Source organism: Pelodiscus sinensis, chromosome 6, assembly GCF_052426305.1.
Source record: "Pelodiscus sinensis isolate ZL-2025 chromosome 6, ASM5242630v1, whole genome shotgun sequence".
NCBI classification, from domain to species: Eukaryota; Metazoa; Chordata; order Testudines; family Trionychidae; genus Pelodiscus; species Pelodiscus sinensis.
Window position 1 is genome coordinate 83,937,993 of NC_143057.1, and position 23,674 is coordinate 83,961,666.

The following is a 23,674-nucleotide window of genomic DNA, read 5'->3' on the forward strand; positions in this document are numbered from 1 at the left end:
AAAATGTCGCATATACCACCAATTCCCCTGCCCTGCAGCCTTCTCAATCGGGCCAGAAGTCAGATCAGTCATCCCAATCTCCACATGCTGAACCTGAATGCGTGGTTCCCCAGTGATTTTCCACACAAGAGCTAGAGTGCTCTTAACAGATTCAATTCATCCTGCTGCGCAGTAGAGCGCAGAGCACTCATAAAACATACTGTCAGAAGTGGAAAAGGTTTTTGGTATGGTGCTCACGTCGACAGGGTAACTCATCCACATCTTCATTACCTTTAATTTTAGTCTACTTTTACACCTTAAACAAGCTGGGTCTTGTACTGACTTCCATCAAGGTACACTTTGCTACTTTAACAATTTTCATCTTGTTGGGACTGGTTCTGCTTTAGATAGGGGCCGGACTTGATGACCTCCTGAGGTCTCTTCCAGCCCTAGGATTCTATGATTCTGTGATCTTAAAATAGACAATACCTCAATATTTGCACATCCTCTTACTGAGAGGTTCATCAAAGACCTGCAACACTTTACCCAGATGTGGTACCACTAGTGCAACCTTGGAACCTCTACCTGGTTTTAAATGCTCTCACCAAAATCCCATTTGAGCCCCATTTGGCTACCTGATCCCTTTTGCATCTTACTATGAAAATGGCCTTTCTTGTAGCCATTACATCATCAAGATGTGTAGGAGAAATTGCAGCACTCATAGCAGATCCTCTTTACACTACCTTTTTCAAAGACAGGATGATCTAACGCACCCACCCCAAATTTTTACTCAAGGTATGATCATCCTTTCACCTTAATCAGACCATATACCTCCCTACCTTCTTCTCCAAACCCCGCACTAACTCATTTGAATCAAACATGCACATGCTTGACTTGCACAGGGCACTTTCTATTTGCAATGCACAAGACCATTCAGGCCCTCACCTAGATTGTTTGTTTGTCTCCAGAGTAAGTCACAATAAAGGTCAAGCCATCTCAGCTCAGCGACTCTTGCACTCAATTTCAGACTGTATAAAACTTTGTTACTCATCAGGTGTTAACCCTCCTGACTGCATAAGAGCACAGTCAACTAGAGCCATGTCTATCTCAGTAGCATTTCTATGAAAAGTCCCTATAGCAGACATTTGTGCAGATGCTACCTGGTCATCAGAACGCATATTTGCAAAGCACTATGCACTTACTCAAGGACATTTTTCTAGCCTCAGATTATCTAAGGCTGTTCTGTCTACTGCTTCCATGCCAGATCTTAAGTCCCTATCTCCTTAAAGAAATACAGGTTGAAGTCACTTAATGTGGAGCACCCACAGGGGACATCCCTCTCGAAGAAGAGGAGGTTACTCACCTGTGCAGTAACTGACTTTCTTCAAGATGTGTCCTCGTTGATGCTCCACTACCCTCCCTTTCTCCCCTCTACTTCGGAATTCTGATCTTCTTTAGGTTATATGATTATGGGGTAGAGAAGGAACTGGGGCGGGGGGAGAGACTCGCACATGCGCAGTGCCTGCATTCTAGGAGTGCACAGCCCCAGAGACACTGCTCTGGATTGAAAGCGCCGCGGTGGCACACCAACCTGATCTGGAGCACCCATGGGGACACTCATCTCGAAGAATGTCTGTTATTACACAGATGAGTGACCTCCTCTTACCTGGCTTTAAACACAGGAATAAAGAAGACCCAGGGAATCATAGGCCAGACAACGTAACTTTGATACCTAGAAAGATACTGGACAAAATTATTAAACAATCAGTTTACACAAGCATAAAGGATGGCAAGATTATAAAGAATAGCCAGAATAGATTTATGAAGAACAAAGCATGCCAATCTCACCTAATTTTTATTTTTTAACAGGTTTAATGGCCTAGTAGGTGGGGGAGGGGTGGAAACAATAGATGGAATATATCTTGAGTTGTATAAGACTTTTGACACAATCTCACAAGATATTCTCAGAAGAAAACCTAAGGAAATGTAGTCAGGATGAAATTACAATAAGGTTAGGTCATAAACAGTTGAAACACTGTCAGACTAGGAGGGCATATATAATGGAGTCTTGCAGGGGTCAGTCCTGGGTCCTATACTATTGGACATTGTCATTAATGACTTGTATAATGGAATAATGTGCACTTATGAAATGTGAATAACACCAAGCTGGAGGAGGGATGCACTTTGGAAGACAGGATTATAATTCAAACTGACCAAATTGGAGAATTGTGATCTTAATTCAGAAAGATGAAATTCAATAAAGATAAGTACCCAACACCGGCCAGCAGACCAGGCTTTTCTCGCGGACGCCTGAGGTAGAGCAGCTGGGGCGCTGCCGGTTGGTCCCTCAGCGCCGCTCCTCGGTGCTACTGGACCAACCCGGCAGCACCCCAGCTGCTCTGCCCCAGGCGTCCTGATTCAGCCGCTGCTGGTCAGTTTCAGTAGCGGCTGACTTGCGGACGCCTGGGGCAGAGCAGCTGGGGTGCTGCTGGGTTGGTCCAGTAGCGCTGAGGATCGGCGCTACTGGACCAACCCAGCAGCACCCCAGCTGCTGTGCCCCAGGCGTCCGCAAGTCAGCCGCTGCTGAAACTGACCAGCGGCTGACTACAGGAAGCCCGAGGCAGAGTTGCTCTGCCCCGGGCTTCCTGGAATCAGCTGCTGATCAGTTTCAGCAGCAGCTGACTTGGGGACGCCTGGGGTAGAGCAGCTGGGGTGCTGCTGGGTTGGTCCCCACAGCACCGAGGTGCAGCGCTGCGGGGACCAACCCGGCAGCGCCCCAGCTGCTCTGTCCCAGGAATCCAGATTCAGCTGCTGTTGAAACTGATCAGCGGCTGATTCCAGGAACCCCGGGGCAGAGAAACTCTGCCTCAGGCTTCCTGTAGTCAGCCGCTGGTCAGTTTCAGCAGCGGCTGAATCTGGACGCCAGTTCCGACTTACGTACAAATTCAACTTAAGAACAAACCTACAGTCCCTATCTTGTACGTAACCCGGGGACTGCCTGTATTTCATTCTAGGGTGCAGTAGCAGGCATATTGTATGCAAGACAAAGGAGGTAATTGTCCTGTTTTACTTGGAATTGGTATGGCCTCATTTAGAATATTGTCCATTTCTGGATGTCATACTTTAGGTTTCTGGATGTCATAGTTTAGGAAGAATGTGGACAAACTGGACAGTGTCAAGAGGAGAGCAAGAAAAATGATAAAAGGTTTAGAAAACCTGTCCTATGAGGAAAGGTTAAAAAAAGCTGGGCATATTTAGTCTTGGAAAAAGATGACTGAAAAGACCTGATAAGTCTTCACATATATTCAGATAAAGAGGATGGTGATCAACTGTTGTCCATATTCACTGACGATAGGACAAGAAGTAATGGGCTCAATCTGCAGGAAGAGAGATTTAGGTTAGATATTAGAAAAAACATTCTAACTGTAAAGGTAACTAAGCTCTAGAATAAGTGTCCAAGAAAGGTTATAGAATCCCTTTTTGGAACAGGTTGGACAAACATCTATCAGGGATGATCTAGGTTTACTTGGTCCTGCTCAAGTGCAAGGGGCTGAATTTGATGACTTCTCAAGCTCTGTTTCTATCATTCTATATATTTAAAAAAAACTTTTCCTGTGGGGCGACAGGAGGAATGTCATCACGTCACTCTACATTGTCCCATCCCCCAGCCTCAACAGAGTTCTCTTCCCCCGCACCCCCAGGGGGTGCCTTGGGCTCCTCACTGGCTCCTGGCTCCTCTGCAGTAGGCCCAGGGAGCGGCAGTAGCAGCGCCTTGCTTCGCTGGGGGCTCAACACTCCAGGACTAAGCAGGGAACTGTTGCCTGCCTGGAGCTCCAGCCTCTAATACCCCCCTTCCCCCCCCGATTAGTGTGCCCACTCTGTCTTCTTGTGGGGGAAGGATGAGATGAAAAAATGCCGAGCTATGTGCCGGATTTGGCTAGCAGAGAAATACGCGTACTGCTATGGGGAGGGATACGCGTACTGCTATGCACGTGCTTCTTCACAAGCCAAATCCAGCACAGAGTCTTGGAGTTTTCTCCTCTTTCTCCTCCCCTGCATTAAGCCAGTGCTGGTGTGCTAATCTTGCGGGGCAGGGGGGAGAGGGTTTGAGGCTGGAGCTCCAGGCAAGTAGCAGCCCAAGCAGCCCGAGACAGCTGTTCCCTGCTGGATCCTGGCATGTATGGGTCCAAAACGTGGCGAGGAGCCTCTGCTGCCACTACCCCTGTCTCAGCCCTGGCCCTCCTCCAGCGGCCAGAGAGAATGGGGGGGGGGGGGGCTGGAGAATGGGGGTTACTGAGAAGGATGGGGGGGCAAGGGAGGAGGCCAGGCCTGGCTGCAGCTGGTGGGGGGGCAAGAGCCCTGGGAGAGAGCCAGCGAGGGCTGAGAGGCCAGGGCTGTGACCAGGGAAGGGGGGGAGCCAAGAGGCTTGGGCTGGCTATGGCTAGGAAGGGGAGGGGAAGAGAGGCCAGCAGGGACTGGCTGTGGCCAGAGAGGAGGTGGGGGCAAAAGGTCTGGGCTAGCACAGCCCTAGCACCCAGGGGGGCTGAGAGATTGGGGCTGGTGCTGCCCCCAGTCCTCTCCTCCCCGGCAGCCAGGAGGAGAGCCATGCTTGCCTACTCCAACAAACGGGGTTGGTAAGTGTAGTGAGCAGGGTGCACCAGCCCTTGGTATTTTTTAAGAAGTATTTCAATACTATTTCTTTTTAGCTTTCTATACCTAAGAACATGTTTATATGTGTTCCATATCCCTTCTGTTCCATTACACAGTATGTCTGTATCCACATTTATGGTGGAATGTAAAGTACAGGCACTACATATGTAGATATATGTCGCAGTGCAAGATTCTGGTAGCAGGATACTACACTGCAAAAAATAGAGGGAGGCAGTTCTTTAGTGAATGCAGAGCCATGTAGGATATATACCAAAGGGGTTCAGGAGTGTAGGGTATTTTCTCAACTCTACTCACCCAAGCCAGACCTCACCCTCTGTCACTGCTGTTTATATCCATGCTATTTGGGTGTGCAGTGCGTGTGATCTACATGTAATTACATGTAGACTTCATTTTTTAATGGTACTTCAGGACTTCTGTAGTCACAGGCATGGGAATTAGGGATGTGGAGGTGGTGCAGCACACCCGGGCTACTGGCCCCATGCATCCATGGGCTCTGCTGCTGGCCTCAGGTGGTGCAAAAGGTGGACAGAGGTAAAGAGCTGAATTTCAGCACTCCCACTGTTTAAAATGTCCCCCACTCCACTGGCTATAGTTTCAGCTAGCTAGGGTTTGTAGCACTCCCAACCGTCAAACTCCAAATAGCCTTTCCTGTTTCCTGCCTCCCTGCCTTCTGCCAGTGCTCCCTGTTCCTCTGCTCTTCCCTTCCTGCCTTACCCTCACCTGGATCCTGCACATGTTCTGTGCCCTCCTTGAGCTTTAAGCTGTGTCTGCAGCATTAAAAACAAAGCTATGATTGGCAAAGATACATGTTAAATAATGTCTGCATCCTTTGGTTCGTTAATAGATGGTTAATAAAAAATTATATTTATTTGTATTTTTCATTTTTGTTTTAGGCACAAATGAACAGGAATTCACCTAGTAAGTACAAACTTTAACTACTAGGATATACTTTCTACTTTTCTTATCAAAATCATTATTTGGCATGAGCATTTAATTTCCAGGTTATGAAGGAATTTATCAGAAATGTTTTGGTATTTTAAATACAAAAAGATACCTATGAGCTCTTGGAGCAATAACAATTTAATAATAAAAAATGAATTTACTAAAAATAACCACCTAACATATGTAGTAAAACTTGAAGAAAAGAATGTTAAATGAATTTAACAACAAATGTTACAAAGCAGTGAATGCAGTCCACCCAAAGACTTTATTACACCTATCTTCTCAGTCCTCCCTAAAAATCCTAGCAAATAGATACTTTAGAGCATTTTGCTAACTTTAATATATTCATGCTGTTTTGTAATCAGTGACGGGGAATAAGTTTCAGAACTAAGGAGCCCTCGTGGAAAACATCTATTGTTAGTCCTGTGTACATAAGCTGACAACTCCTAAAATCACATTCTTCCTCTTTCACCAACCCCAGAATCATTTGTGTTCCAAATTGAAAACTCCTATTACTCTGATGTGAAACTTTCTCTTTCATCTCTTGTTTTGTCCTCCCATTCCATAAAAAACAGAGCAGTTTGCCCAAGCCCTGTGATCAAAAAGCACACTCCCAGCCATACTGTTCTGAGTCTCAGCAGGAACAGGGACTTAGAGGATGGAGTCGTGATGAGGTCAACTGAGTGAGCAGCATGGAAGTGTGGCAACTGCAGTCCCTTGCTGGATTCTCGCTGGAACAGTAGGAGTTCCCTCTTAAAATGGAGAATTCTAGTCCATGAAGGAAAGGGTGGGTGGACTAATCCTAGTGGCAATTCCAGCCCCTCGGAAAGGAGTTGTTCTTTAGAGTGCTTGTTTGTTAAAGATGTGAAAGCAGACTCCCATGCATTTTGAGAAGTTTTAATTCCTCCACTGACATGTACACAGTGTAAATTACTTCAAAGAAGGCCATGATATGAAGTAGTCAGAAAATAAATTTGAAATGCTGCATGATAATGCACTTCAATCCTAGTTCATGAGTATAGCTTTTGTGAAGTATCTAGTGCTCACACCTTAATGTGCTTTTCCTGGAAAACATAAATGACCAGTAACATCTGCTAAAAATAAAGTTTTTTCTGTGGTAGTAGAGACATAAAAATGCAAAAGAGTGAAATTGACTTACATTACATCCTATAAAGAGATACTTCAAAGGACCAAGATTTCTCCTAACAAAAATAGCCTTCATTTTTATGTTAACTCCTTTTTAGAAGGTATTTCAGAAGATGCTGACTATAACATCACATAACATATCATCCTTTCTATTTCAACAATTCTGAATTATTTTGATTGCAGCTATAATCATCCCAGATTGTTTTTATCACGAAGCTGACTGATTTTGTTCATCAAATTTCACAGCTTTCATTTGTCATAATAGGCGTGTTTTTTTTAATTAGGTGAAGAGTTAACAAAATCAAAGCATTCTGCTCCATCTAATGAGTAAGTTCCACATTTAAAATGTAGGCATTATATTGAATTACATTTTTGTGGGGGCTTTAGTTTTATTTTAATGCAGGGTTAAGAAAGCTATTGCTGTACTTAGCTATCCGGTTTTTGTGATGAGTTTAGTGATTCCTAAGAATTGAATTTTTGCCTCTCTTCTCTTCATACACATGCCCTTTTTTAGCTATTCATTTTTTTCACTTTGATTGTCTCAAATAATTTTTTTAGTCATAAAATAATGATATTAAAATCTAAAAGTAAAAGAAATCTGCTAACATTCTGAATTCATCTAGAAGCTACCATAAATTGTAAGGAACACAAATTTGGTAAGGTCAAGATTTGGGCTAGTTCATATACAAGTTTTACTGAAATAACTAAATCAGTTTTAATTAACATATTTTGTTGTATATGGAAATAGCACACTTTTATCCTTAAAGAGTTCTCTTTCAAGTGGTGTCTCTGTGGATGCTCCACTCAAGTGTCAGTGGTTCTTGTGCCAGCGATCAGAGATTTTTTTAACCTAGCAGTGTCTTCCCACACCACAGCCATCTTGAGCTGTTTTCATCCGTTAGCTGCACATGCGGCGTGCGTCTCCCTCAGTTCCTTTTCTACCATCCTCACCAGAAGACAGAGCTTCCAGCAGTGCTCTCCTCAGCTGAAAAAAAATAGAAATATATAGTTAGTTGTGGTTTATTCAGTTTAGTGTTAATAGTTACTGTTTTCGGGGGGGAGGTACTTCCTGGTTTTTCTCCCCTTGATTGGTTTCCCGTAGGTGCCAAAGCCTAAATAGAGTGAATCTCAGTCTCGGCGTCTGGTGTCCTACTTACTGGTGCTGATTGATAAGATTCCTCCCCATTTCCCTAGGATTGTAGAACCTAGTTTGCACCAGTGTTCTTCCAACAGTATTTCATTCTCTCCTATGCCATCATCTCCGGGTACTGGACCTGGACCAGGACATTTGTCTTTCCTCACCAACAGCTTCAGTGAGCTTGTGGTACTCAGGCAGGCACAGATCCTCTTGCCATGCGCCCCAGTTCCCTCAGCTCCACCCCCCATGTCCATATCCAGCCCAACAATACCAACCCCAGTGGCCACCCTGAGAACCATTGGGCCAATACCATTCTCCACCACCTCATCAACACTGATCTTGTCACTCAACTGCACCTACCCTGACGCACATTCTAGCAAAATCTCCACCAAAGAGGGTTCAATCCTCCCCATCTCACACACCCTCCCCCAACCTTCACTGTCAGCCACAACTCAAACCAGTCCAATAGAGGAGGACAATGACATACCTCAGTCAGACTCAGACAGCCAGTCTTCTTTCCAGCAATCCTTGTCTTCCCCAGATAAAGTGGTGTTCTCGTCCTCCTGTTCTCCTCCGATTGATGACCTGAAACAATTTCAGGAGTTATTCAAATGGATAATTAAGTCACAAATATACCTTTACAAGAGGTGCAAGAAAACCAGCACAAGCTATTGAAAATTTTACAACCTTCCACATCCTCTAAGATTGCACTACTGATAAATGAGACCATCATGGAACTCTTGGAAGCCATATGACAAATGCCAGCCTCTATTCCACCCACCAACTGTAGAGCCGAAAGAAAATATTTTGTCCTGGCTATGGACATGGACTTTCTGTTTTCTTATCCCCAGCCAAATTCTTTGGTTGTGAATTCTGTCCACCACCAGTCCAGACAACCACAATATGTCAGCTCCCCAGGACAAGGAGCACTAAAGACTAGACCTCTTCAGGAGTAAAATCTATTCCTCGGCTAGACTCCAGTTTAGAATTTCCCAACTGACACCGCAAGCAATCACTGCACACGCCACCAAAGTGATGGCTGCATCCACTGCCTTTCTACATAAATTTCCTGCTAGCCAACATCTGCAGGGCGGCTACATGGTCTTCCACGCACACTTTTGCACAATATTATGCAGGTCTGCAAGGACCAGTACTTACCACCTCCATGGTCAACGCCGTCCTTGTCTCTGCCAGTAGATGACTCCAAAGTCCCACCTCCACAAAGGTAGGCGCACTGCTTTTTACTCACCTGAGTGGAGCACACACAAGTGACACCACTCGAAGGAGAAGTTACTCACCTTGTGCGATAACAATGGTTCTTGGAGATGTGTGTTCCTATGGGTACTCCACTGCCCTCCCTCCCCTCTGCTTTGGAGTCCATTACCGGATTTCCGATAGAAAAGGAACAGAGGGAGATTTGCACTGTGTGCACAGCTAGCAGATGAAAACTGCACAAGATGGCTGCTGCACATGCCCAGCACAGGAAAGCACTGGTAGGCAAAAAAAAAAAAAATTCTGATGGCTGGCACGAAGACGCATCAACACCTGAGTAGAGCATCCACAGGGACACACATCTCAAAGAACCATCGTTACTGCACGTGCTGCGTAACTTCTTCCCTCACACAAGTTGCACCAAAATAACAAGTGTAAATGTAAAAATTTAGTTCTTTTGGTGCAAGCCTGTGTATAAACCAGCCCTTTGACCTACATTTGTCCAACAGAATGTTTTTGTGGCAGGAAGGTTCTTATTAGACTGATTAGAACATACAAGTCACTTCAGTGATTTGGTTGTTATAAATATGTACACTTTGTATTTATTTTCCAATTTTGGCTGTTACAATAGGAAGGGGAACAATGACCTCCTGGCATGGGATCCAATCTTTGCCACTTCTCTTGATTCATCTTCTTCAGCTTCATTGACATCATCGGGTAAAATATTTGATGCTAGTATATTATAAATTTCATAAGTGTTTATTATAAATACCTCCTTTGGGTTTTTTGGTATTATTTTACTATTGGAAGGGATTCACATTAGAGAGTGCTTTGAAACATGTTTCTCATTCATATGATATAACTTGTACATACAGCAGGATACCGGGTGAGTGTATGGAGTACTATAAGTAGGTATGTTCAATCTTTGAGCATCTGAATAAACTGAAAGCAGAATTCATTTTTGTTAGCACTGTGCTTAGCTCTTCCTGTTTCCTCTGTAATCCACTTAATGTTACTGATTTCTGTAAGTACTATTTCCCCTGGTTATAGCCCACATAATCTGTGGGGCTCTTCCTGCTCCCTCACTCGTCTCTGTTCATCAGATGTTCCCCCTTATTTTTTTAGAATAGTGTAACTGGATCATTGACTACAGAGCACCCTGTTGTGGTCTGGGGTGACCTTGTAGGTACCCTGTCCTCAGTTTCCTGAGTTCTCTGCAATAATTGACTCCCAGATCTGAGTTTTAACAAGATCCCCTTTTCTGTGGAGTCTGACTCATTACCTCTTTTACAGAGTACAAAATTCTTCTTTAGTTCCACAAGGCCAACTTCTCCCTGGTTCAGAAGTCCCAGAGCCACCCTCCTAGGGGCCCATGCTACAATTCAAGCAAACTTCTCTTCCCAGGCTCAGGAGTCCCACAGCCCTCATTGCTGGGACTTTGTTGATCCAGGTAGGCTTCCTCTCCAGGGTTCAGGAGACCCATAGTCCTCCTGTTGGGGTTGTGTTAATTCAGGCCAACTATAGCCTTCAAGATTCCCTGAACTGGGAGAGGTCAGCAGGCAGCTATCCTTCCCCGATGATGTATGTCCTGTTTATTAGAGAGAAAGTAGCATATATCCTGCCCTTTTTCCCAACCAACCAGGAGGAGGTCTGGGAAGTAGGGGAGCCTTAACCTTTCCTACACTACAAGGCTTTTGGTTCTGGGTCCTTAAAAAAACAGTAGTCTGTTTTCATCAATGGTTTCCACCAGGACCAACTTCCTTTCTCCCTACACCTGCTTTGTCCTTTGCCAGATGTTTGTCCACTCAAAAAATCACAGGAACTTTAGAGTGACATGGTATGGAACAGATTAACTAGCCTCTAGTCCCATGGTCACCAACCCATCAATCATGATCGACTGGTCGATCGTGAGGCCTCGACCAGTTGATCACGAGGCGTTTGGACACCCCTACCCTCCATTTTCGCCCCACCCCCGAGAAGCTCCACTACCTACCTCTAGTGTAGTGCTGGCTTCCTGCGGGGTGGACAGAAGTCCTGGGTGAAGCCCGTGTCACTTCCGGGAGCTCCAGAAGTGCGCTGGCTGCTCCCCTCCCACAGCTCTGTCATGTGTTGGGGGAGGGGGTGTCGACCCCGGAGGAGGAGTGCGGTGGCTTCCCTGGGAGCAGTGAGTTGAGCGCAGAGGTCGGCCCTGGGGTTTGGCCCGGGGAGGCTCCCGCAGGGGTTTGTCCGTGTGGCGGGAGGGGGGTTTGGCCCCAGGGCAGGCTTCCGTGGGGGTTTGGCCTCGCCACGGGAGACGCGGCTTGGCCCCAGGGCAGCCTTCCACAGTGGTTTGGTCCCGCTGCGGGAGAGGCAGCTTGGCCCCAGGACAGGTTCCCACCGTGGTTTAGCCCCGCTGCGGGAGGAGGGTTTGGCCCCACCATGGGAGAGGTGGCTTGGCGGAGGGGCAGGCTCCCGTGGCAGTTTGGCCCTGCCATGGGAGGGAGGTTTGGCCCTGGGGCAGGCGCCTGCGGAGGTTTGGCTGCGCTACGGGAGGCACGCTCCGGCTTCCATCGGGAGGGGGGGGGGAGAAAAACCTGGGAGGAGACGATAGCAGGAGACTCTCTGCCCCCACTCTCTGCTGTTCCCTCTCCCGTCCCCAGCCACAGAAACCTGTTCCCACTGGCACACTGTCCCCTTTCCCGTCCCCAGCCACAGAAACCTGTCCCCCACTCGCACCCTGTCCAAACAGGTTCCCTGCCCTTCTCAGAAATAAAGACAATGCAGAAACTTTTTGTGTTTGACATAGTATTTTATTTGAAAATGAAGCCTGGCCAACAAACCCCCAATTGGGGCCAAGCCCCCATCTGGCCATAGCATCATGTCACTCCTGCACTCCTCTTTCTCCCAGACCCTATATCTCAGCCTATCATACACTGGAACCCCCTGCCCTGAGCCCCTCGCAAACCCCAACCCAAATTCCTGAACCCTCACATCCAGAAGTCTGTGGCTTACTTAGTACCCTAACCCTACATCTGATCCCAACACTGCCCTGCCTGGAACTCCCTCCTCAAGCCAGCGTTCCCTTATCCATTTTCTCCTGCGTCCAGATTTCCTCCCAGAGTTTGCACCTCTCACTTGTTTCTGCACCCAAATCCCTCATTTCCATCCCGGAGCCTACACATCCTGTCTCATCCCAGCGAGTGTACGTCTAGACTGCAGGAGTTTTTCAGGATTCTGGAGATAACCCAGAAAATCTCTTCTGCATCCAGGGATGTGTTTGTTCTTCCACTTCTTTTAGTGGAAGAGCAAACATGATCTTTTGATCACCCCTATATTCCTCTTTCCATGAGGAATAAGGGGGCTTCCAAAAGAAGGGGGTTTTCTAACATTTGGTCTAGTCTAGACAGGCCAAATGTTGGAAAAACTTCTTTCTACAGAAGAATGGGGGGGGGGGGAAGCAGTAGAGTAAGGGTAGGGATAGCAAGTGATGGAGAGGAGGCGAACAGAGAGGGCGGGGCTTCAAGGAAGGGGCAGGGCGATAGAACTCGGCTTGTTCTGTCATTTAAAAAGTGATCTTGGGTGTAAAAAGGTTGCCCTATGTAACCTTAAAGGGAACAGTCAGTAATCTGTTACAAGATGAATGAAGAACTCAGACCTTCCTTTTTAATGCTAGTGCCATTCCAACTTTTCTTCTCCATTAGATCTTGTGCATAGAAGGATAAAATGAAGCATGCATATATAGGTAGGAGTAATCCATGTAAGGCGTAATTAACATTTCTATCATAATAATTGTAGCACTTAAAAGACTAACAAGATGGTTTATTAGGTGATGAGCTTTTGTGGGCCAGACCCACTTCCTATATGGTCATGCCAATTCTCTTCCAGAATTTGATCTGAGGAAGTGGGTCCGGCCCACGAAAGCTCATCACCTAATAAACCATCTTGTTAGTCTTTTAAGTGCTGCATAGTTCTTTCTTTTGTTTCAGCAAGATCAGACTAACACAGCTACATCTCTATTACTATAATAATTATAGGCATTCTTAAAATGAAGCCTATTCTTACCTTGCCTACGCACTTCTTATAAATTGCCTTGACTTTAAAATAATGAATGGATTTTATTTTTCTCTATTTTCAGGTTCCTTGTAGAAGGACCTTATGAAAATCAATGGAAACTAATTGCAGGAAGTAGCTTGATGGGTTGCCCATCTTCTTACATATGTCTGTTGGGCTTTTAACTTTATAATATAATGTAAAGATTTAATAGGTGTGGTAATTAGACACTGTCCACTACATCTGTTAATTTTTTAAAATACATTAAGTTAAAAGCTGAACTTACCTTAAATTAAGTCTCTTGCAAGGAAATTAGGCAACCCAGGAGGAAAATTTCCTGCAGTGACATCCAAGTACGCATCACTGGATGTTTCCCAAAATGATCTGATGTTAATGGGGAAAAAATGGGCCACTGTTTTCACAATTTTGAAATTATGATTTTACTCTCCTGTCTATAAGGACATCTTTTAAATCAGGAGCTAAAATAGTCTGTTTCCAAACATAAATTGGGTTGTTAGAAATGTAAACATTTCCTTTATCAAAAAGGTGCTGTTATTTTTCTTCACATATTACAAAAACGTATTTTTACATTGAACTGGTATTTTGAACCTTGGCAAATATCTGAAAATAATTACTTTAATGAGACATGACATTAAAAACAGAGGGATAATGGAAACAATCTTTGCATATCCTTACATTTCCCTGTAAATGGCTTACTGCATTGCAATTATCTAGACAAATTACTTCTGTTGCAATAGGTTATTGTGGGAAGTATTCCATGTTTCAATTATTAAAATTGATGCTTTGAAAATTTTCCCACAATCAGGAATAAACAGAAAAATTCAGTGTTTTCTACTTTTATTCAGTTAAGATCACACTAGATATGAATTTTGAAAAGCATAGTATTTTACATGTATCAGAGGGGTAGTCTGAATCTGCATAAACAACAAGAAGTCCTGTGGCACCTTATAGACTAACAGATTTATTGGAGCATAAGCTTTCGTGGGCAAAGACCCACTTCGTTAGATGCATCTGACGAAGTGGGTCTTTGCCCATGAAAGCTTATGCTCCAATAAATCTGTTAGTCTATAAGGTGCCACAGGACTTCTCGTTGTTTATGCAGTATTTTACATGGTTTCCAGAAATTTGGGCTGGCTTTCTGTTGTTGTTAATAGTTTGTCCAGGATTCTGTTGTGTGCAATTTTCTTCATAATCACTATGCTTTTTTTCTTGCTATTTTCTGTAGCACGATCTGTTCCTTTTCAAAAAAGTTCTCTCTCTCCTTCTTGCATCCTGTCTAAAGATTGTACAGCAAATATCACAAGTACCTCAGGTAAAAATGGCATCTTTTAGTCCAGTAATAATTAGTATTTTATAATAACTAAGAGAAAAGGAGTATCCAAGGACCTGATCCAAAGCCCTGTGAAGTCAGTGGGAAAGATTCCAACTGACTTCAATGGGCTTTGGATCAAGCCTCACAGTATTTGTGTATATATTTTCATTTTTTGGTACAAACAGAAGCTTATTAACACAAAGTAATAATAATACAGTCTGTAGCTGACCCTAATTTACTAATAAACTGAAATGCGAGAGCATGTGTGTTACATATTAGCTTTCTAAAAATAGCCTGGGCTTTTCTAAATAATCTGTTTTTTTGTTAGCTGAAATGCAGATTTTGTCTATTGTTAACAACCAATCAAGGTCTGGTGGTTTAAGACACTGGGTAAAATTTCAGAGGAGCCTGACAGCCCATATTTTTAAAGTGTTATTGTGCTCAGCCTTACAGCGATTTAGCCTTGTTACGGTTTAGAAACCAAAACCTCATTTTCAAATGGGATTTAGGCACTCACAAGCGTAAATCTCATTTAAAGGCTACCTGAGGGCCTAAGTCACTTTGGAAAATGGGATGTCAGTGCTTTTGAACACTGACATTAGTCATAGTGCATAATGATCACTTCAGTTGGTTCTTGTCCAAAGCACAGTGAATCCATCTATATGTGTTATCTTATTAATATAGTATTAAATAGAAAAAGAGTACAGGCAGTCCCCGGGTTACATGGATCCGACTTACATCGGATCCCTACTTACAAACGGGGTGAGGCAACCCCGCACTAGCTGCTTCCCCCCAGCAGACCAGGGAGACACGAAGCTAGCGCCCCCGCCAGCAGACCAGGGAGATGCGGAGCGGCTTTTCTCAGCAGACACCTCAGCTTGAGAATAAAGGACTGAGGGAAGTGAGATGTGTGAGAATAAAACTGAGCTCTGGAGAAATGTTTGGCTAGAGTTTCCCCTACAATATGTACCAGTTCTGACTTACATACAAATTCAACTTAAGAACAAACCTACAGTCCCTATCTTGTATGTAACCCGGGGACTGCCTGTATTCTAAAATGTCACAGAATAAGTATAATGTACTTTGAAAAAATATGTGCCAAGGCAAAAGCAACAGTAGGCATTTATCCTATGAAAATATCTAAGTTCTAATCGTATTATTTAAGTCAAGCTGACCTTTATTACTCTTTGAACTTTAGTTAGATACCAAGGGGTGGAATTTCCAAAACCACTGGGATTGAACCTAATTTTGCACTCCTTGAAATCAATTAGGAGTCTCATCATTAACTTCAGTAGGACAAAAGTTAAGCTAATGCTTAGCTCTTTTGACAATCCCATCGCAGTAATTAAGTTGATGACTTAAATGTACCTGCCAAGCATATGTAACACATATGCAACATATTGTGGTTTAAAAAGTCACCACATAGGCATTCTTTTCTTTTTTATCACTGGTTTAAAACCTTCCATTTGGACAGTGTTTTTAGCTCAATATGAATTTCATTGAACACCTGAATTACTATAGTATTTATAGTATTGGGAGTCTTTGTAACATAGAAGTAAACTTAGATTATTCAGTGAATAACAGTCCTTTCCTAGAACTTGAAGCAAACTTTATCTTAGGAAACATGACAGAAATTATTTTGGCTAGTTAGGTTTTCCATGTTTGTTGTTCATGTTATAAAAATGCTTTTTTCATGTAATCTTTCTTTCTTCCCTATTTCTGCCAGTGTATTCACATATAATTTTTAGAATGCTGCATTTTGTTTCTCTGTGCACTGTTTTAACTGAGGACCTTAGTAATGCAAACCTTAGAAAAAATGTTTAAAAGCGGGGTTGGGGAACCTTTTTTGGGTTGGGGGACATTGACCCACAAAAAATCTGTTAGGGACGGCACACAAGTGAGAAGGGGAAAAAACTTCATTAACATGGCTCCTGACTGAGGAGAAAGACACTCCCCACATTCCCCTGGCACACCAGACCCTGGGGGTCCCAAGCTAGTAGATTTTGTGTGTTTCAGCTCCATGGTACGGTTGGGGGAAGGTAGTGATTGAGCTCCTGTCCCTGAGCTTTGGAGGCGAGATCCAGGAAAGCCTGGGGCTGTACCTGGCCCCCAGGGCTTATGTTCCCCATCCCTGGTTTAAAACATTTAGCAGGAACAACAAACTCTGTTAAATCTGCAGATCTCAGGGCTTGAAAAATCCACTAGAGCAAGTAGCACTTGCTTAAGAAAACTTCCTATCAACTCTCCATAATTTAAGTTTTCTTTTGTTTTTGTTTTTTTTGTTAAGTCTATCTATCTCTCTCCCTGCCCCCCGGTGTGCATGCACTCAGCGTGCTAAAACCAGGGAACTTTGCCTAGTAGAGCCCATTAGGGTGATGCTTGCACACTTTGGCCCTTGTAGACTCTCATGTAGCTATTTAAGGGTAGCACCGCCCTGACCTCCCCACACAGTTCCTTCTCACCTGCCATAGCTTGAATCAGTGTATCCATGTGGTATTTTATCTCATGTTTCTCTGTCACCATGCTTTTCTTGTGTATATAGTTCTAGTAGTACCGTTAAGTTTGGTCTGGTGTGATACCTTCAAGTTTTGAACTCTGCTTGTTATGTGAGATGGCTGTTCTTCATAGTGAACCCAACACTATGTTTATTGTGCCTTGAGAAATATCACATTAAAGACATCTTCATTCTTCTTTGGAATGAGTTGCTGATTAAGTACTTTTCTTTAGAGATTTGAATCTGAAACATTATCTTGTGGACCAGGCTATGTTGTTTTGGCACCAGGGACCTCTCCAGATGAGCTAGCCCCTCAGAGAGCTTTGGAACTAGCATTCTGATTGCTCCCCCAGGATGAAGAAAGATTGTTCTTCCTCTGGTCCGCCAAGGAAAAGGCTTCTCATTAGGGGCCGCTTCAGAAATCAGATAGATTTCTCCTCTTCTTCCAAGAGTGCAGACCAGCATTATGTTTGCTCAGATGCCCAGGATAGGGTTGGGTCCCAACCCACTATCTGAAACTGAGACGAGATCAGTTTGGACACAGTACCATCAATTCCAGAATTATTTATAAGGCATTTGTTGAGTCCAGTACCAACAACATTAGCATCCACACTGACACTTTCCATACCATTGGCACACCAGGCAGCATAGGACTTGCTCTGCTTTTCTGTTCCTGACTCTCCATTAATTCAGAAGCATGCAACTGTAATGGCCTCCTCTGTCCTCAATGTTAACTGGACAGGCTGCAGAACTGTAATCAACTGCACCATCTTCCTCACTGCTTAATCCTCAGGATACAGTTAGGAGGTTAGACTCCTTCTCAGTACCAAGGGGCTCATGAATTCATGTTGTCTTTGGTACCAATAGCTGTTTCAATGCAGACCACAGCTACAATATTAATACCAGTCTCAAGTTCATTACCTATGTCTGTTTTGATGCTGATTGTGAATGCAATGCCCTCACCAGGGCCCAAGGTTCCAGCTACTTTATCGTTATTGGCACCAATGTGATCTCTGTATTGGGCTTCAAATGAGGCTGAATGTTTATTTGCCTCTTCCTGGAGGGATTCCTTCATTACCACTAGCCTGCTTGGAGCCTTTACAAGATTGACCTCAGGAGCATAGTTCTCTCTAAGGTGTATAACTCGGCAGCTGCATACAAGGGGGCGAAGGGCTGTGCACCTAATTAATGGAGGTACATAGGGATGGCTCCACTAATTAGGTGTTTCCTGGATCCTGGAGAGGACATGTCATGATAGAAGGTAAGATGATGAGGGAAATAAGGGATCAGAAGGGAAATATGGAGTCGGTGGAGTGGGAAGTTTGAGGCGTCCCAACTCCCAGCTGGGCTGCAGTGAGTGGTGAACTCTCTGAGTACAGCAGTCCCAGTTGGGCTACTTTGCTTTCATTGAGGGTTTATTTGTAAAAAGATATCTTGGAGATCATCAATAGCAGAAGCAGTAGCATTCTGATTGATACTTCCAGCAGTGTCCTAGCATGCTAAGCAGTAAGACTTCTCCAGGTAGAAGCATAAGTCACAGAGTAGGAGATCTTTTGAGTCAAATTTTAACTAGCCATCCTGTCTTCGATGAGCTTGAAGCAAGCAGCCATTTTGACTTGCATATTGAGAGCTGCCTTCTGGTCTTTATTTACCAAGTTATAGCTCCTCCATTTGGGAGCAGGCTGTCTTGCTTCTACAATGCTTGAGAAACAGTAACCAAGAACAAATGGGTTCTAAGCACTTTGGGAGTCAGTTAAATCATCCAATTTGTGTTCATTCCCACATTCCACCCCACTACATCCTTTTTCAGGAAATCCTTTCATAAGTCGCTGCTCCTTTAACAAGTCCAGACTTCAAGTTTCAGGAGATAGTGAGGTGTTTCCCTTGCAACATCACAGAAAGAGATTCTATTCACAATATTTCCTGATCCCTAAATCCAGTGGAGGGGTGAAACCTAGTCTTGATCTCCATGTTCTCAACAAGTACATCAAATGCATGAGATGCCAAATGGTTACCTTACTGTTCTCCCCATTTTGAAGCACAGCTGATCTGCTGCCATTGATTTTCAGGATGCTTTCTGCCATGTGGCAGCTTTTCCAAGCCAGAGGAAGTTTCTGAGGTTTGTAGTAGCAGGTCACTATTAGCAGTACACAGTGCTTCCCATTGGCCTGTCCTCAGCTCCATGCATATTTACCAAATATATATTTGCATGATGTCTGAGCTATGTGACTTTGTCCTCACCCACAACTGTTTCCAATTTGGGAACAATTTATACCTTCAAGTCAGTGCACTGCTATGGGCACCTGCATGGTCCTGCAATATGCCAATATTTTTATGGCAAACCTTGAACAGCATTTCCTCAGTTCTCATCCCCTAGCACACTTCCTTTGCTTACGCTACATTGATGACATCTTCATCATATGGACCCACAGGAAGAAGATACTTGAATTCCACAGGGATTTCAACAAATTCCACCCCACCATCAACCTCAGCCTAGACCACTCTACATGAGATCCACTTCCTTGAAGCTACAGTACAAATAAATGATGGTAACATAAACATCACCCTATACCTAAAACCTACTGACCATTATTCTTACATATGTGCTTCTAGCTTCCATCCAGGACATATCACATGATCTGCTGTCTACAGCCAAGCCCTAAGTTACAACCGGATTTGCTCCACTCCCACAGACCGAGACCAACACCTGCAAGAGCTTTATCAGGCATTCTTAAAATTTAAATACCCACCCAGGGAAGTGAAAAAACAGATTTACAGATCCAGACAAGTACCCAGAAGTCACCTACTTCAAGACAGACACAACAAGAAAAACATCAGAACACCACTGTCACCTACAGGCCAATCCTCACATACATACACATACCCTCTCCTCTGCCCCCCAACTTGAAGCAAATCCTTTCCCAACAGCCATACATCACCCAGGAACCTACGCCTGCAACAAAATCCATTGACAATACCGTCCATATATCTATTCAAGCGACACCATCGTAGGACCTAACCACATAAGCCACAATATCAGGGGTTCATACAATTGCACATCCTCTAATGTGATAGATGCCATCAAGTACCAGCAGTGCACTTCCACCATGTATATTGGCCAGACCAGAAAGTCTCTATGTCAAAGGATAAATGGATACAAATCAGACATCAGAAATGGAAAACACACATGAACCTGTAGGGAAACATTTTAACCTACCTGGTTGCAGTCATGGATTTAAAAGTAGCCATTCTTCTTGTAGGGGGGTGGAGTGGCTGCCCACTGAGCCGGAGGCAGAGGAACCCCTCCGGGAGCCATTTTGGGCACAGGAAGCCAAGGGGCGTATCTAAGACTATAAGAACTCTGCCAGGGAGCTCAGTCAGGGCCCAGCCTCTGAAGGAGACAGAGGCCTGCCCAGAGCTCCTGGCCGACAAGGCTGAGACCTGGCCTGGGCCTCCAATAGCCTCTTTCCGTAAGGCCGGTGAAGACTTTCCTGCCTGGGCCACCAAGGCCTGACCAGCAGAGCTACCCTCTGACCCAGAGGAACCAGAGGCCCTGCTGGTGCCTGGGGATTCTGAGGACTTGCCTGAGCCGGATGTGCTTGAGCCCCGATGCCTGCGGACATCCAGGGACCCTGAGGGCCCAAGCCGGTGAACCTGTTCGAACCCCGATGCCTGCCTGAACCCTGGAACCTTGGAAACCACGTTGCGAGCTGGAGCCCCTGCTGAGCCAGTAGCAGCTGTTCTGCTGCATCCTGGGCCAGTGCACAGTGGAGTGGGTGGGCCTGCACCCCCCTGCCACCCGCCAATTGGGTGGCAGTCTCCTCCTCACCACTGCTGCAGGTGACCTGCCTGCCTACATCCTGAACAAGGGGACCCCCAAACCTATGTGTGTTACCATGCCCTGAATCAGGGCCTGACTTGCCCCTTTGCTGAACTACTCTGTGTGTTTGCAGCCGCCTGTACTCCGGCGTGGGCTCCCCTGTGAACAGCTGCTGTGGTTGTTGCTGCCCAGCCGGGAACCAGGTCTGGGCTTCTAAACTGTTAAGAGTTACTGCCCTGCCTGAAGCAAGGCTGGGGCTTACAAACTGCTGCTTACTGCCTTGTCCTGAATTAGGGCCCGGGCCTTTCTAATTAAGGGTATTGCCCCGCCTGAAGCAAGGCCGGGGCTTCCAAACTGTTAAACTGTAGGGGTTTATTTGCCGGCCTTCCTGAACTAGGCTTGGGCCTTCTGAATGTAGAACTGTTACAAGTGTGAGTGTTTGCTGCCCAGCCTGGGACCAGCCTGGGCCTCTTAAAGCTGCGGGACTATTACTGATGTCCTGCCCTGCCCTGTACCAGGCCTAGGGCCCTACTAACTGAGGCCTTTGTTGCCCGATCTAAAGTAAAGCCGGGCGCTTGGACTGTTGCCCCCAACCAGACCGGCGTAGGGCCGGGTACTTGAACTATAGCCTCTCACCCCACCCTGAAGCAAGGCCAGCTGTAGACTTACTGACTTGGACTATTTTAAGTAGCAGGTGGGAGTGGGGTGGAGTGGCTGTCCACTGAGGCGGAGGAACCCCTCCGGAAAGCCTAACCGGCTTACACTTCTACAAAGGAATTTCACCACCCAATTACAAAGCGAGACTGCAGAACTGGAATTCACCTACAAATTTGACACTGTTACCCTGGGCTTGAGTAAAGACAGTAAGTGGTTAACACACTACAAAGCCAATTTCCCCTGACTTTGACATCCACATTTTCATATCAAAAGTTATGAATGGGACACACCAAGCCCACTTAATTAGCTTAACACAGTATATCTTAGAAAGAAAGGATTTCCTTTATCTGGATGTTTGATTAGGAAGTGGAAAGTCTAGAGACCAAGTCTAGTCCAATTTCTGCTACATCTCTTCAATTGTCTGGCTCTGTGAACAAAGCATAGACAGCCATCACAATAGCAACATACAAAAATAATTCACTGGAGCCCTCCTAGACTCTTGAGTTTTGAGGGAGTTTCTGTTGAGAGAATGATTTCATGCAGTTCATCGCCTGTGGCTGTCCCTTGCTCTCACCATTCAATTGTGATCCATATATGCTTGAAGTTGTTAGGTCATATGGCTGCATGTACATATGGTCCAACATGCAAGATTACATCTTCATCCTCTTGAGGGATGTTTGACGTTGGCATATGTCCTGAACTGTCCACTGCCCATTCTGGAGTCTCCATAGAGTAGTGGTTAAATCTGATCAGTATTTGCAAAGATGTTCAACAACCAAGGAGGAGCTTGCTTCAACCACTTTTGTCAGGAAGCAATAACTTCAGTTTTGCAGAAGGGAAAACTTCTCCACATCTGCTCACTTAACAGATGTTCAGAATAACTTCGTTGATCATTTAAGCAGAAATTTCTCCCAGAATCACAAGTCTATGAAGTGCAGCAGATTGAAGGCCATGTTCAGAAAATGGGGCACACTGCAACCAAAAACAAGTTTTGCTCTCACATGGAATCCTTAATAAATGCTTTCCATCTGAATTGGATCGGCACTGACATATGCTTTTCCCCTAATCCCACTCACTCTTGGCTTTCAAACGGAAGGTGGCTCTTGCCATACTGATATGCAGTGCACCAGATTGCTTTGCTACAAATCGGTGTTCTGCAAGCTTCTCGGTCTGTGTTTTACCTCCCATAGTTCTTTCCATTTATCCTGACCAAGTGACTTAACACCATGATCAAAGTTGACGTCCAGTGCTAAGCAGTCTGCACCTCAGTGTGTGCTTCATGGTCAGACAAAGAAAAAGGGGTGATGAAGTGGTTCTATGATTTCTGCTTAATAGCAGAAAACCTTCCACTAAGTTTGTTTATTTGGCCAAATGAAAACATGTTTTTGTTTTGTTTGAATGCTAGCCAGAATTCAGGACACTTTGGATTATTTGTTGCAACTTAAAAGCCAGCTCCCTGCGACCACCAGCTCTTGCCTGCTCCCTCTCCCTCCCCCCCCCCCCCCACGCTGTTGTCTTTGTATCAGAGAGAGCAGCGCTGGGGGTGAGCCTTACATGTACCATGGCTCATCAGTTAACCGATTAACCAAGTATCTCAACAAATCCCTAACTTGAAGTAGGCATAAAAGGATGCATTTAAGGGAAGATTGGTCATTTTAGTCTTCAATTGGTTTACTTTTAGCATCGGTAGTACAAATTTAGGATGAGTGGGATTTTCAAGTGCTGAGCATTGGCCTAACTCTGAATTCATTGATAAAACAACTATTTACTTTAATAGGAACCTAGTTATGCCATCTCCGAGTGCTTTGGAAATCCCACACTAAATGCAATTTTTATTAATATTCTTTTTGGTCACAAACATCTTTAACATTATTTTTGGACAGATAGTAGAATATTCCATAATTCTTGTTAATAATGTTGTTATTTATTGGCCTTTTTTTAAAACACACATTTTTGATTCAGGATACTCATTGGATGACATCTGTTTGACGTATAGTTGATCTCAGAAAAGTAGCTTTTTTAAAACAGCACCTGGTTTTACTAAAATGTTATGGTATCTATTGAGAGTAATCTATGCTAATTTTGGAGGTCGTTTTTAAACTTTTTTTTTAGTTTCCAGTAGCCCTGCTGAAAAGAAATGAGATGTTTACATGGTTTCTCACACATCAATACAGTTATTTAATTGTAATAATTTATTACATCTTTCAGAACTCATTGAAGGCAGTGTGGTTTCACATATGTCAACAGCCTGAT

At 44.4% G+C, this 23,674-nt stretch overlaps 1 protein-coding gene and 1 long non-coding RNA gene across 8 annotated transcripts in view; one reads left to right on the forward strand and one right to left on the reverse strand.

The window, feature by feature from the left end:
• The window catches only part of FCHO2 (FCH and mu domain containing endocytic adaptor 2), a 234,988-nt gene that overhangs the window by 181,756 nt on the left and 29,558 nt on the right, over window positions 1-23,674 (forward strand). For 2 of the 4 annotated variants that reach the window (XM_014574166.4, XM_089779339.1), the window contains exons 15-18: window positions 5,544-5,568; window positions 7,023-7,065; window positions 9,720-9,805; window positions 14,364-14,450. In XM_014574166.4, coding sequence (XP_014429652.2) covers window positions 5,544-5,568; window positions 7,023-7,065; window positions 9,720-9,805; window positions 14,364-14,450 — 241 coding nt within the window. The remainder of the gene's footprint in view (window positions 1-5,543; window positions 5,569-7,022; window positions 7,066-9,719; window positions 9,806-14,363; window positions 14,451-23,674) is intronic. The other 2 variants (XM_014574168.4, XM_089779340.1) reach the window with 2 other exon arrangements.
• LOC106732099 (uncharacterized) overlaps window positions 5,767-23,674 on the reverse strand; it is an 89,343-nt gene continuing 71,435 nt past the window's right edge. For all 4 annotated transcript variants that reach the window (XR_001368354.4, XR_012904838.2, XR_012904837.2 and 1 more), the window contains 2 exons: window positions 8,364-8,461; window positions 5,767-7,723 (listed from right to left, as the gene is read on the reverse strand). This is a non-coding gene — a long non-coding RNA (uncharacterized LOC106732099). The remainder of the gene's footprint in view (window positions 7,724-8,363; window positions 8,462-23,674) is intronic.